General features: G+C 35.9%; 1 protein-coding gene across 7 annotated transcripts in view; it reads left to right on the top strand.

The window, feature by feature from the left end:
* snap91a (synaptosome associated protein 91a) overlaps positions 1-14,855 on the top strand; it is a 35,367-nt gene that overhangs the window by 10,924 nt on the left and 9,588 nt on the right. For 4 of the 7 annotated variants that reach the window (XM_043260773.1, XM_043260774.1, XM_043260769.1 and 1 more), the window contains exons 2-16: positions 1,411-1,553; positions 4,294-4,369; positions 4,578-4,680; positions 6,051-6,144; positions 6,445-6,556; positions 6,645-6,751; positions 6,836-6,877; positions 10,056-10,117; positions 10,235-10,240; positions 10,774-10,786; positions 11,219-11,355; positions 11,458-11,540; positions 12,031-12,045; positions 12,467-12,646; positions 14,061-14,141. In XM_043260773.1, the coding sequence (XP_043116708.1) occupies positions 1,411-1,553; positions 4,294-4,369; positions 4,578-4,680; positions 6,051-6,144; positions 6,445-6,556; positions 6,645-6,751; positions 6,836-6,877; positions 10,056-10,117; positions 10,235-10,240; positions 10,774-10,786; positions 11,219-11,355; positions 11,458-11,540; positions 12,031-12,045; positions 12,467-12,646; positions 14,061-14,141 (1,254 nt within the window). The remainder of the gene's footprint in view (positions 1-1,410; positions 1,554-4,293; positions 4,370-4,577; positions 4,681-6,050; positions 6,145-6,444; positions 6,557-6,644; positions 6,752-6,835; positions 6,878-10,055; positions 10,118-10,234; positions 10,241-10,773; positions 10,787-11,218; positions 11,356-11,457; positions 11,541-12,030; positions 12,046-12,466; positions 12,647-14,060; positions 14,142-14,855) is intronic. The other 3 variants (XM_043260771.1, XM_043260775.1, XM_043260772.1) reach the window with 3 other exon arrangements.

Here is a 14,855-nt window from a genome sequence, read left to right as displayed (position 1 = left end):
CCTCGCGCCCCGGACCGCCGGACTCCGCCCCTTACCTGGACCCTTCCCCCTGGAGCACTACCTGACCTGCACTTCCCCTGCAGCACGACAAGGACACCAGTTCCCCCTTTTATTTGGACACTCTTCCCCCTGGACACTTTATTTTGTATTTTTTCTGTTAATAAAAAGCCTCTCCGAGGCCTGACGCCACGCCCACCGTCTGTCTTTGGCTTTTCTCGCCACACTATCTCTTTAACAATGTATCTAACTATAGGTCTATGTCTGTCTATCGATCATATTTTTTAACATTGTTCTTCTGGCTGTCTTATCATTCTCCTTTTTGGTCTTTCTATCTGTTTCCTGGCCGATTTGTCTACTATATCTGTCTGTCCAACTTTTTAATTATCTATCTGAAAATCCTTCTCTCTGTTTAAAAATATATGTATATCTGTTTAACTGCCTGTCTGTTTAACTGTCTATACCTGTTTGTGTATGTCTAACACTGACTACCAAACTATCTGCACGAATAATATTCTCTCTGACTACTGCTTTGTTATCTAATCAATTATCTTTCTGTCTCACAGCCTTAACTATTTATTGGTCTGTCTAACTATCTAACCTTCTGCTATGTCTGTGTTGATATAACTAACTATCAGACTACTGGTCTATCCATCTCTCCATCTGTCTATCTAGATGTTTGTTTTTATCTATTTATTCTACTTCACTTTTCAACCCATCCTACCTGTCTCTTTATTGCTCCCCTTTAACATATTTTGCTGCATTGTCAGATGTCACATTGAATGTCAAAATGAGCCATTTTGTCATGCACTGGTGCACCACAGAGTTCCCATCAGACTGCATTATTCAATGTTATGACAGCGCTGTAATATTAATAACCTGTTCTGTTCCTTTCATATCTGCATTATCGAGCCAAGGCTGCTCTTTGTGGATGTTATATATCATAACTACATTAAGAATTTAAATGATAATGACTTGTTGTAAACACTCATGATTTGGACTTTTGATTTGTAATGTCTTTTAATAGTATGTTTGATATAATAGCTTGCTAAGCACACATTTCAGACACAAGGCTGAAACTGAATGCAGGAAAACACTGACTAGCACTGGTTCCTATGTGTTACTCTAAAGGTCTTTGGACATTGAGTCCCAAATTCTCATCTGAAATTTTCGCACATTGAAAAATACATATGACCTCGTGCTGCTTCCAAAATATTTGCCCGTCTTAAAAAACTCGAAAATTCGATTTTCTGCATAACCTCATCTGTAGCAAGCATTCTAATACAAAAAATATGAAGAATATTAAAAAAAAGCATACGAAAATTGTTTTTACCCAGAATGCCATAATAACATGTGTTAAAGCTTTATAGATCTAGATGAGCTCTGATTTTTCTATTCTATATTCCCTCACAGACTTGATCCAGGCAACCCAGGAGTCCAATGTCAATATTCCTCAGATGGCTGATACCCTGTTTGAGAGAGCAGGAAATGCCAGCTGGATTGTGGTTTTCAAGGCTTTGGTCACCACTCACCACCTGATGGTTCATGGCAACGAGGTGAGAAGCAAGCAATTGATTTCTATAATATTATTAATCTGATACTACTGAGGTAAACAATACTTAAGGACATGCTTCTTATAAAGAAATTACTATAAATTATAAAGACAAAATATCATGTTTGTTGTGCATATGTCAGGACTCTCTAGTAGTACTTTTATCATTCAAATGTTCTTGTTTGAATAGTTCAAAAAAAATTAGGAGCAACAATTCTAATTTATTGTAAAATCAACCTCGGTGAGCAAGAAATTTGAGTAACACTTTGCAACAAGGTTCCATTTGTTCAATGCAGTCACTTTTGTTGTTCGTGAAAATTACTGTACTGTCCTGGTACATAATTCACATTTTAGCTTAGAATGTATTAAATGGCTCAATAATGCAATTTAAAATGTTTTTTCTAATTGATCCTGGCTTGGGTAGCAGATGTCTGCATTACTGAAAGACGTTAATGCAGGGTATGCATAATATTTAACCTATATCAACAGTGTTGTCTAAACCTAACCGTGCAACAAACATTTATGAAGTCTTGCTTATAATTTTAACCATTTTCTCCACGGCTGACCACATATTATCCGTAAAGCCCTCTCGCTTCCTCTTATCACCGTTATCACACCCATCAGACTCACAATAGGAGCAGAGACAGACAGGCAGGCAGATGCTCTCTCTCTTTTTGAATGTGCACTTTACTCTTTCAATCAAGGCTGGCGCTGTGCAGTGACAGAGACATCGGAGAGTGAAAAGGCAGATGGCAGTGGAAGGCAGAATGAGATAAAGAGCGAGAAGAATGGATGATAAAGTGAGGCAGGGGGAAGGAACTGGGAGCTTGAGAGGAACTGATAGAATTCAGAGATGGAGAGGTGCAGCTTCAAGGGATAATTGAATAAATATGAAGCTACGTGTATGTGTGTTATAAATAGGGTCAGGGACACTTATACAGGTGTGCACAAGGACATGCTGCTTATGACATCATGGAATGATAAAGGCGTTGCTCGTGAATATGAATTCTTGGCCAACTAATTGATCAACCTTATATTTTATATTTATGCTATAATTCAAAAGGTTATGGGACAGTAAGATTTTTTTTAATGTTTTTGATGATGTCTCATGTTTATGAAGGCTGCATTTATTTAATCAAATATTTATTAAAAGCAGTAATAATGTGATATGTGTGGGTGTGGATATATATATATATATATATATATATATATATATATATATATATATATATAGACACACACACATTGTTTTAATATCTTTCTTTTTTATGATAATTGTTTATATTATAGCAAAACTGAATTTTCAGCAGCCATTACTCCAGCCATTGTAGTCAAGTTTTTTTAATGTTTTTAACAGGGTAGAAGTCTTTATTGTCACTTTGGATCGATTTAATACATCTTTGTTAAATAAAAGTATTCATTTCTTTCAAAATTATTAAATGAACTTAAACAGAGAGTGACTAGTTTGTTCATCTTGTGATGTTTTGTTTTGAGTAAGACATTATGAATGTGATATTATGAAAAATACAATGCTGATTACTCCTAAAAGCATTGCCTTCTATTCTGCTGAACATGCAATAAGGGAAAATGCCATAACAACAATATATATAGTACATGAGCTCACTTTCCAATATTCTAATTAAGGAGAGCTATTCAATTATGAATGTGACCTGCCAGGCTGCTTTGTCTGAGGGGACAGAAATGCTGCTTGATAATCCTTCTCCTAATGTTTAATTCGTTATCGTGGATATGAAGTGAGGATATTAAAACATCAGGCTATGTGCCTCTACAGGTCACAGACACAAGGGAAGTATTGACTGACATATCCCTGACATATGGATATTTGAAATGGTTAGTAGTCTGACCTAGATGATTAAAAGTGCTAGGTACATTATACATAGCTTCATCTCCCCACAAGACTCTGTATTGATCAGCTGACACATCAGTTGAACTCTGAAAGGCAGAACTGAAAAGGCACAGCACATAGTGCTTTTCATACTTTATCCTTTTATTTTCTTCATACCAGAATTCATGAACCAAAAATGTATGTTTTATTTTAGTTATTTCATTTACGATTAAATCAATTTCATTTAGTAGTTATGAGATATTCAGATTTTTTTTTTCTGTTGAACATAAATCTAACATCATTCTCAAGTAAATTTACCATGTTTTAAAGATTTTTATTGGAAAACAAGACAAAGACAGTACTTTATATTGTACAGCATCTTCTGTCCAATTACCTTTAGTTAATATTTTCAGTACATTTCCTTTTCGTTACTTATTTCTGTTTTTCCTCGTCTTGTTTGTCTACAGTTTTTTTATTAAATGTGTTAAGCTGCATAAACCTGTTTGCAAATTCAGGCTATATTCACTGCTTAAAATCAGTGAGCGTTCTGGTTTTTCTAGATAAAACCTCTGCTATTATTTCCATATTTGCATTCACTCCCACTCAGAGCTTTAATGTGACTTCTGAGTGATTAGTCATTAGATGTGATATTGGTTTTGTAGAAATGATTTTTTTTCTTCACTGAAGTGCAGTTTTCACGCACAGCTCTGCATTTCTTATGCTTTTCTTCTTATCTTTTTACCTCTGTCAATTGCCATTGCCCATTTTTTATTTATTTATCTTATATTTATTTACTAAGGGCAGTAGTGAAATGATAGAAGTTATAGCCTTGCATTTGATTTATTCCGTATTCCAAATTATAATAATTAATGCACATAAAAACCGTTTTTTTCCTCAGAGGTTCATCCAGTACCTGGCCTCCAGGAACACTCTATTCAATCTTAGTAATTTTTTGGACAAAACCGGCTCTCATGGTAAGTGTTATTGCACGCAGTGAATTTAGTTGCTTAGTCATCCTGTTTGACATAAAATCACTATGCAAAATTATGCAAACTATAATTAAATGCACACTTCTTAAATTAGTAGAGAATTCTAATTTTGTCGATTTTGTTTGTCGTTTGAATTTGTCTATGAAGTAAAATATTATCAGTCTGGTGTATTTCTAAATGCTTGCACTTTCAGGTTACGACATGTCAACGTTTATCAGACGCTACAGCAGGTATCTGAACGAGAAGGCTTTTGCCTACAGACAGATGGCTTTTGACTTTGGCCGAGTGAAGAAAGGGTAAATGAGTCCTCTGCTACATGGCTATACCATGAGTTAACAACTGTGGCTAGTGCATTGGAAGGCTACTGAGCAATAACAGATTTGAGTGGGATGCTGGGAAATCAAGGACGACTTCTAGTCCCTGAAAAGAGCCTTGTGTTGCTGCTGTAGAAAAGCAGTTATATTCATCAAGTTTCGTGCTCCCTCGGTAATACTGTGTGCAAGACCTTTGTTAAGTAAAATGGGCCATTACTCACAGGCCTCCTTCTGTTTGTTTGCGACCAAGGTCTCATTTCAGGCACAATGAAGGAGCTACAACACATACTTTTAATTGGCTGATTAAGCTTGCTTAGACACCCTGAACATGACAGTTCATGGCTAACAACTCAAACAAGATCGGAAAGTGACAATTCTGTAAATGATGACAGAATTTTCTTTTTTGGTCATTCTATTTCTTTAAGATATTTTCATTGGATTAACGTTAAAGTCTGTGTAAAGTCAATATTAAATGTGTGTTCTCACACACGTGTTGTCACGCCACAGAAAAATATGATATTAACCACCCAGCCAAATTTGAATGCTAAAAAAAGTTAGCATAACGTGACAAAGGCATAGCTAGATGGCTAACTGTTGGCTGTAGTACCTAATGGTAATGAGAGTAACTCAATATTAAACAAGCGATCCACTGATGCTTATACGCTCTAGTTATTATTGGATCTCTGTGACGCAATGGAGCCATTGAGCAAAACTATTAGAGCTGTGCAGCACTGCATTGTGCAGAACGATCGGTTTATTCACATCAAAGTACCGCGAGAGCGATTTAAAGCATAATGAACATCTGTTATCTATAGCTCTCACTGTACTGCTGTCACACAGCGATGGGTCTGTGGAGTCCGTGCTGCTTCAAGTACAACACAGGTCTAATAGTTTTGCTCGGTGGCTCCATTGCGTCACCGAGATCCAATTTACACCTGCTTAATAAATCCTGATCAGGAAAATGCTATTCATGGTATAACTCCACCATATTATTATTATTATTATACAGTTTACAGCCTTTGTAACACGTTTCAACAATGCATTTCTAACATTTACATTGTGTTTACAAACATTTCTCAAAATTGACTTTACACAGACTTTACTACAAGAATATTTTAAAAATAACAACTTTACACAACTATTTATTCAACAATTAGTCTCCGCCATTTTGGAGAGTGTCACACATGTAAAAGTTTTTTTGCATTCAAAGCCCAAACAATGTGCACTTTATTTCAGCTTTCTGTGTGTGTTAATACGCATGATTGTGACATTATGTTAGATAAATACTTCTTTGGATTTTGGTTCACTTATATTATTTAAATGAATGTCATGTAATTGTGTGTCTTACTCAGTGCCGATGGTGTGATGAGAACAATGTCTACAGACAAGCTCTTGAAAGGCATGCCCACGCTGCAGAGTCAGATCGATGCTCTGCTGGAGTTTGATGTGAGTCTGCTTCTTGTTGCTATCTCAGGCTCTGTTAACACCTGATGCTTTCATACAGGGTTCAAACTTGACAAGCATCATGACTAGTTAGAATACACTCTTGCAAGATGCAAATCTGTCACATGGTGACATTTAAACGATGTTTTCAGAAGTTCGTGAATTTGCACTTCATGTTCAGTAAAGCTTTTGTGCTGTAAGGTAGCTAGTTAAATTTGACAGTTGGTGAATAAATATTTTTACAGCTCATCAAAACATTAGTTTCTTTGATATGCCTCTCAATTTCTTGCTTTGTTGTCGCAGGTTCATCCAAAAGATCTTGTCAATGGGGTGATCAACGCCGCCTTCCTGTTGCTTTTCAAGGATCTGATCAAGTTGTACGCCTGCTACAATGATGGCATCATTAATCTCTTAGGCAAGTCTCGGAAAGTTTTGAAATTTTAAAGATGTGGTTTGACATCTGCAAGATTTGGCACAACTATATGATTTGCTTTCATTTTTAGAGAAATTCTTCCAGATGAAGAAAGGACAATGCAAAGACGCGTTGGAAATCTATAAAAGGTTCTTGACACGAATGACCAGAGTCTCAGAGTTCCTCAAAATTGCTGAGGTAAACGATGTGTGTTATATGTTTTTTTAATGATTTATTTAGTTATTTAGTTATCTCATACATCCTTACCTTGTCCTTCAACAGCAAGTGGGAATTGACAAAAATGATATTCCTGAACTTACGCAGGTAAGGCTCTTTATAAAGAGCGTTTTCCACATTTTTTTCATTCATCATGATTCCAACACTCTCCACGTCAGTACTAACAGTGCATGTCTGTATTGTGGAGTTGTTTTAATATGTGTTGCATGTGTCGTAGCCCTCTAATCCCAGCTGTTTATCAAAATTGAGAGGTTGTTACCTTTCCCTGGCCAATGGGCCAGTCACAGACATCCATGTGCTACATATAGGTCATTTATCTCTCATGATGGGGCATTTGTCAGATGGGACGTGTTCCATGGATCCATTCTGTCCCGTCCCCTGAGGCTGATTGACAGATTCTGTACCTGTCTTCTTATTTCAGCGGTGCAGATTGATCACACAGGCTGAGAGTGTGAGTAGCGTGTGGAGCTTTCCACTTTGGAGATTCCCGCAGCTCAGGAGAGAGCAAAAGTCAATCCTCATTAGCGCTCATCAAATAAACTGCACACAAAATATCATTTTAGAGTGAACTTGGATGCAACTGAAGGGTCATGATTGGAGTAGCAGAGATGCTTGCTGCCTGAGACGAAAACTCAAGCTGCAGTAACATTTGCATCTTAGAAATGCTGAAGAATCACCAAGAATAGAGTTTCCACAATCATTAAGACCTCTGTAATATGTTAAATAAACAAATTTGCATAGAAACTATTTAAAGACGTCTGTCAGTTTTGAAAATTTAAGTACATTTCTCTGTAATGGAGTATTAAACTGAGTGACATTTAAGAGTGGTGGCTGCATTTTAGATGAGCAAAATGGGAAAATAACACACATTCCATGAATATGGAGCACTTTGATGTTCTCTGACTTTTTAATAAAAGTGTTATAGGCACAAAGTGCATGTTTTACCTTTAAGTGCTATTATGACTTTTTTTAATTTTGGCATTTTGTGCATAAACATTATTTTCACCATATTACAAAAAATGTCATTTGTAAATTTGAAAAGCGTTTTTTATTTTTATAGTAATTTATTCCTTTTTTGTTCAGATACAGATTAAATTTGTCTCCCAAGAGGCAATGTTTGGGATCCTTTTTTTTATAGCAAATTTACAAATACAGATTTTTCTTTTTTTACAATGTATTTATATATTGTATATTTTTTATTTTACAAATGCAGATCTGCCTCTGTCAAGCTTTCAAAACTGTAACCTAAAAATATTATTTTATAACTGACAGGATATACACATTTAAATTAGATAATAATTATCAATTTAATATATCCATAATTGTTTTGACCACCAGTTATTAAAAATGATTTCTTTGTTGCTTTTTTTTTTTTTTAATAGTTTCAATTTCCTGTTTTGCACCCTATTCATGGAAAAAAAAACAATGTGAAGCTATTCAGGCTCTATAAAACAGAACGTTTGAATGGTTTTATGATTGTGGAAGCTCTGTTATGAGATTAGGAGGGTTTTCATGCTGGCAGAAATGGGCGAGGCTTGCTCTGAAAGCATGCTGTGTGTAATGTTAGGGCAGGATTGTTGCCTTCAGATATCTGGATCAATGGCAGAGTTCAGGACATGCTGGAAGGAAACGTGCATGACAGCCTGGGTTCTGGATTTAGCAGCAGTTTAATTGGGTTTTGGCCTGGGATTCACAGCTATGCAGCTAAAGAAACTTCATGAATTTTTACAAGGTGTAAAAAATGAATGGTCACGCACAATTTAGATATTCCCTTAACCCCTATTTAAAAGGAATCCATTGATTGCTGCGTTTTCCAAAGTTTGATGGATCATAGCTTCTTACACGATCAGTCGCGCATGCAATCACGATCTGCGTAACCAAACAGAATTTTAATTTGTAGACCATTAGTTTTCGTCGGTGTGAAGATGTATGAATTTAGGAAAAGTCTCCCAGTGTTAAAAATGTTTTAACGCTCATGCATTATTCAGTTAAGCATTTGTTTCACAAGAAAAAATCTCTTAAAAGAGCTGAAGAGACACAGCACTTTCTAGGTTCTCAACTGCGCACATTTGTGCTTAACACGCTGTTTAAAGTTCACTATTATCAGAGCACAGGGTAATTAATATGCAAATGAATCTTCATTAAACCTTTGTTAATGTGTATGACAGTGCGTAACCGTGTGCGTATGAAAGATGGGTCTGAGTGATATTGAGGGTATGCCTGAGGTTAGAGGACTGGTGTTTTTGACCAACACTTCAGCTCAGTCCTCAGAGGTGCTTCTCAAATAGCTAATCTGTCTGCTGGAGCGCCAGTATAATTGTCTGAGAGTGCTCCCCTGAAGGACTGGTTTAGCTGCCGCTGCTGGTATTCCTGCATGAAATATCATACATTGTTTTCATAGGTCATATATTAATTATTCTTTGGAATACTATATTCTGATGACGAACACGCCACCTTACTCAGAATTGGTTTCACATTCTGCACTTATTCTATTGTTGTTTATATTCTAGACTGCATTATTTACGCTAACTGCAATAGACATATAGCAAGGTTATCAAATTCGACAAGGCACTGCACTCTATCTGTATGTAATAGGTCGCTGATTTTATGATATTAATAATGATATTACTACAGACCTGATCAAACTGTATTTTATTTTCAGAATTGTAAAGGTTTCTGGCATCAGATATCATGCATGTTAGAATTGTTTATTTTGACTAGACCTAAACGATCAATAAATGCTCTTTATATCACGGATTATAGCTCATCGTATCGTATGGCTCAAGGTCAAAAGCTTTTCTTTAGCTGTTATTCATTTAACCACAAAAATGGTCAATTTTTTTATGTATTATTTTAAATTACGTGAATTGTTTGGCCTATTTAGCTGTAACTGCATGACATTTTTACCCATGAGATACACCCACCTGCGATTATGTGGCATGTCTAACAAATAATGTGCTCTGAATCTTTTTGTTGGGCCTGAATGCATGATTGAGCATGCTGCAGTGCATTGTGGGCCCCACTGGGGCTGCGAACTAAAGCATTGTGCTCTGCATCCAAACCAATGTAATTCTTACCTAAAAAGACTATATATCTATTGCTTGTATACAATTAAAGTCTTAAAAAGTGTTATAGTAATTTTCTACTACATTTTGTCATTTACTTGTCCTCGTTTAGTGTTAGCAGCTTGACTTTTTTTGCTTTGCAAACACGTGTCCTTAGTGGTAGGTCACTTTAAACTATGCATTGTTTTGTGGCTTTGTAGGCCCCCGAGAGTCTTCTGGAATCTCTGGAGACACATCTCAACACGCTTGAAGGGAAGAAAGTGTAAGTGCTTTAATTCCTGAAGTACTAAAATAAACGAGTCTCTGCTTTATCTCAACAAACATTTCACTACTTTTATTACAAAAAGTAATACTATTCCTCCTTTCCTTGTGTTAACAGTGATGAGTAAGTATTTCTACAGAATTAACTTCTGTGTAGACATGATTATATTTTCGTACTGTAATGGTGATGTTGTCATCATTGTGGTGTTCAGAGTTCTATAGACTGATGGTTGAACTTTAATTTTACATTTCAGCATTTAAAATGCTGAAGTTCCCTCTCTCTATAGAATGAATTCGTTTTTGGTCTAGCTTTATGATTAAGCCCAGAATTGATCGATTTCTCAGTATGAATTGATCGATTTTTCAGTATGAATTGATTGATTTCCCAATATGAATTCAGTGTCATGTGCATATTTGTATTGTAACTGAATATTCCATGTTCTCCAATGCATGTCTGGAGGTGGGGGGTGTTTTGAAATGTTTATATTTTCTACAAAATAAAATAAAAATGAGCAGAGTAATACATTTTATTTTTATTGATAATGCCTTGTCGACCTGCCTGCTGTTTGAAAATAATTTTTCATGTCATGAATTTAATCATTTAACCTTTCGAGTATAACTTTTTTGAAAAAGTTACTTTTTTTTTTTTTTCACTAGGTCACCAACTAAGGTGAGTAATAAATAAAACTACATATTTTTAAATGCAATGATGCAGTATAACAGTATAGATCAGAAGTTTGGGGTTGGTAAGATTTTATTAGGTCTTTAAAGTACAAATAATATAAATGTAATATACATTTTAAAATGTGATTTATTCCTGTGTGATAAAGGTTTTCAACAGCCCTTCATTTTAATAGTTAATTTATTTCTCAATGTAAAAAACTAAAATATGATTCATATTTTTTTGTGGAAAACATGATGCTTTTTTTATACAATATAATGTAACATAATAGGATATTTAATGCATCCTTTCTGAATAAAAATGTTCAATTCACATAATATTCTTACTGACCTCCAACTTTCGAATAGTATATTACAATATTATACAATAGTCTTATTTTGTATTAAATTTAATGTATGGTAAACCCAATACACAACATAGAAGGGATCTCCAACAAATAATGGAACGCCTGCTGGTACCCCTGCAAAAAGCGCAGAGCCCACCTCTGCAGCAGCTGCCATTACTGAGACCACCACAGCAGAGCCTGCAAAAGCAGCACCAGCTACAACCACCATCAAGTAAGATAAAATACATGCATAAAAAAGTCTCATCACACATAAAACACAAGAATCCGTGAAATATTTGATGCATCGCCCTCTCTTGTCTTTTTCTGTCTTCAGCAGCGGCTTTAATGATCTCGTGGATTTTGATCTGTTGGCTCCAACTGCAGGGGCTTCAGCAGCTCCCACAGCATCATGGGGAGGTGAGCTGGTGTCATTTATTATGTTCTGTAGAATGTTCTTGGTTTATTTAATTACATTATTTATTACTGTTTTATCTGCTCAGGTCAAGTGATCGCAATTCAGGTTGAAAGTGTGTAAAAAATCCCACCATTCATTGCTATAGCTACTAAAAAGCTGGTGTTTTAGAATCATATCACCATTATATACTAGTTGAACCATTGAGCTAAAATGCGGATAACATTTTCTACCCAAATTAGGCCAATTAGGGGATATATTGAGTGGGCACTCTGGGTTATAATGACAGACTAATGGGAAATGTTCCTCCTCTTTGCTTTTCTGCCCAAGTTTGTCAAGTCCAAGTTTTAAGCTTGCTGCTTCTTTAAAAAGAAAAAATCCAAGTACTTTAGAAATCAGCTGATCCAAGATCAGATCAAGCATCTGTTTTTATCTAACATTCTCTTCTTCTTCTTTTTTTTTCTCACTCCTGTTTTTTGGTTGGCTTTGGTTCAGATCTGCTTGGTGAGGGTGAGTAAAAATGATTATCAGGTTGCAAATACATCCAGGTTCTGCCCAAAACATTTTTAACCTGCAAAAATATAAATATTTATTCTATTTTTTACAAAAAAAATAATTTGAAAAACTTAATGGGCACGATACTGTTGCATCTTATCCACAAGGAATTTTCTGAAAAAACTATTCATTGTCCAAATCTTCATTCTTCTGATCTAGCTGTTGCTTTATAAAATCATTTTGCTAAAATCTCTCCACAAAAAAAACTCTGAGCTTTCCTTCATCCTGTCTACACCTCTTTCTTGTCTCTCTCTCTCTCTCTCTCTCTCTCTCTCTCTCTCTCTCTCTCTCTCTCTCTCTCTCTCTTTCTCTATCTCTTCCTCTATCTTTGTGAATGCTGCGGTTTGGTTGTGGCTTGGCTGTGGTGGGGTTGCAGACTCTCTGGCTGCTCCTGCCGCTGCTGCCGCTAGCTCTGAAGCGCCCCTCTCTGAGGCTGACTCTGCCGCCGCAGCCTCTGCTACCGAACCAGCAGCTGACGCCATCGCTGCCCCGGCCGCTGCCTCGCTGCCAGTGCCTGCCCCCGCTGCCACCATGTCAGACATGGATCTTTTCGGAGGTCAGTCAGGTCATCTCCAGGCTTAACTTTCAGGAAAGAATGAGAGGTCACGGTTGTTTCAAAGTCAGTTTTGTTGGTTTGTTTAAATACATTCATAATCATACTATTTGAAATCACTTGGCTGATGTATTATGGTACTTTGTCAGGTACAGTAACTTGTGAATTTATAGTAAATGACCAAGCTTAAATTAAAGTCTTGAAATTGAAGTCTTTCAAGGCTTCTCCAATATGTGGCCTGACATCATTTTAATGTAGGTAAAAGCTAATAAGTTCCGTTGACTATTGCATATTTAATCATTTAACAACTTTTGACAACAGTATAAGCAGAAAGGTTTAAGCTAAAAGAGAAAAGACCTGACTTATTATTATTATTATTAATCCTTCCATACAGCTGATACTTTTTTATGAAGCAAACTACCAATAAAGATAAGTATTAGACATTTCAGCTTTAATTATACATGCACACTGAGCATGGAATAAACTTTTTACATAGATTTTTAAATTTTAATTTGAAACTAGATACTAATGTAATATGATTTTTTCCCCTACATTTTACATTCCAAGTAAAAAAAAAAACGGTTATTTTAGTACAGGAAGTTAAACTACCTGAAAATGCTGTATATTTTATTTTGCTTAAAATGAAATATACATAAAAATGGGAAATGTTGAAAAGAGTTTAACATTTTAATATATTTTATTTTAGCAAATATATTTCTTATTTAATTTTAATAAGTCTGCTGCTAACGTCTATACAATAATCATTTCACACAACATTACGGACACAGATCACTGAATAAATCATCCACAATTTATTTTCCATTCAAATCTATCATTTTTAACCTTGACACTTGAATGCGAAACTGCTTGGGTAAGAAGCTAAATTACATGCAAAAGTATTATGCAGAATTAATGCATTTCTGATAAATGCAGAACAATTCTGTGTCATAGGATGTTGGCTCGTTTCGTACAAAGCTACGTAGTCTGCTGGTTGATTTAATTAGAGGAATCTTAAATCAACAGTTAAACAACCCCAAGCTGTTTTTTCTCTCAGCTAATAAATGAATTAATTCATACCTGGATATGCAGGTCTCCAAGGGGTTTGTAATATTATATGCTACTATGTTCATCACTGCCTCAGCTTTAACAGAAACCATGCTGTCAAAGCCAAACGCTTTTTTTTACTCACTTGTTGGTCCTGACAGGATGTTTCACACAGCTTGACTCATTTCCCTCAGTGTGTGTGTGTGTGTGCGGACACACTGAATTCAACTGTATACAGCCCACACTGGTATATTTTACCACCATTTGGGTCGTATAGAGTGTTTCTGTTCACTTTAATCTCTCTCTCTCTCTATCGCCTCTTCATCCCCGTTTCTTTTTCTCTATTGGGTTTTGTTGGTCTGGTTCTGGCCAGATGCGTTTGCGCCCTCCCCAGGCGATGGTCCGAGCGAGGGTGTGACCCCAGCAGCTGCTGCAGATGCATGTGCCGGATCTGGTGGGTGCTCATCCATACACAAGATCCACCCTGCTTTTTATTTGCGTGCGCCTGTGTATCTATGGACGGATATGGTTTGTGTGTATGGGTGCGTGCTCGAATGGAAACAAGAAATCCAGCAACCGCTATGGTCAGCAATCTGTGTGTGTGTGTGTGTGTGTGAGAGAGAGCATGCAATTTTCTTCGCACTGCTTGAGTTATTAAACCCTGCTTTTGCCCACACGTTTCAGCAAAATCATTTTGTCCATGAGCTGCCTAGGCACAAACACTGTTCTTTACAGGAACTACTGATAATTTCTTTCCTCACATTGCAAAAATCATTTTTATTCACTGTTTCTGTCAGATGTATACATCCTTAAAACATTAAAAAACAACATTGTTGATTGTAGGACTTTCAGAGAATCTATCTTGTTTGTTTTTCTTACCTTGTAGCATGTAGTTTTGTCTTTTTGTTTTAAGCATAACCCTCAGATTTGAAATAATAATATTTTATGAAGATGTATTTCAAGTTGCTTCTCAGTTTATGTAGTTTTAAGGATGCTTAGATTCTTTATCTGAAAACAGGACAAAATATTTTCAAGAAAATGATTTTTGCCTTTACTTTTTGCTATGTTAATCCTACTAATAATTCAGCTGCACACATTAATTCTATAATTTCCCTTCCAGTGTTTATTATCAGTGATTCATTCTAACAACCCTAACTTTTATTTTTAT

The sequence above is a fragment of the Puntigrus tetrazona genome, chromosome 16, assembly GCF_018831695.1.
Source record: "Puntigrus tetrazona isolate hp1 chromosome 16, ASM1883169v1, whole genome shotgun sequence".
NCBI lineage: Eukaryota > Metazoa > Chordata > Actinopteri > Cypriniformes > Cyprinidae > Puntigrus > Puntigrus tetrazona.
This window is presented reverse-complemented; position numbering and strand designations above follow the sequence as displayed.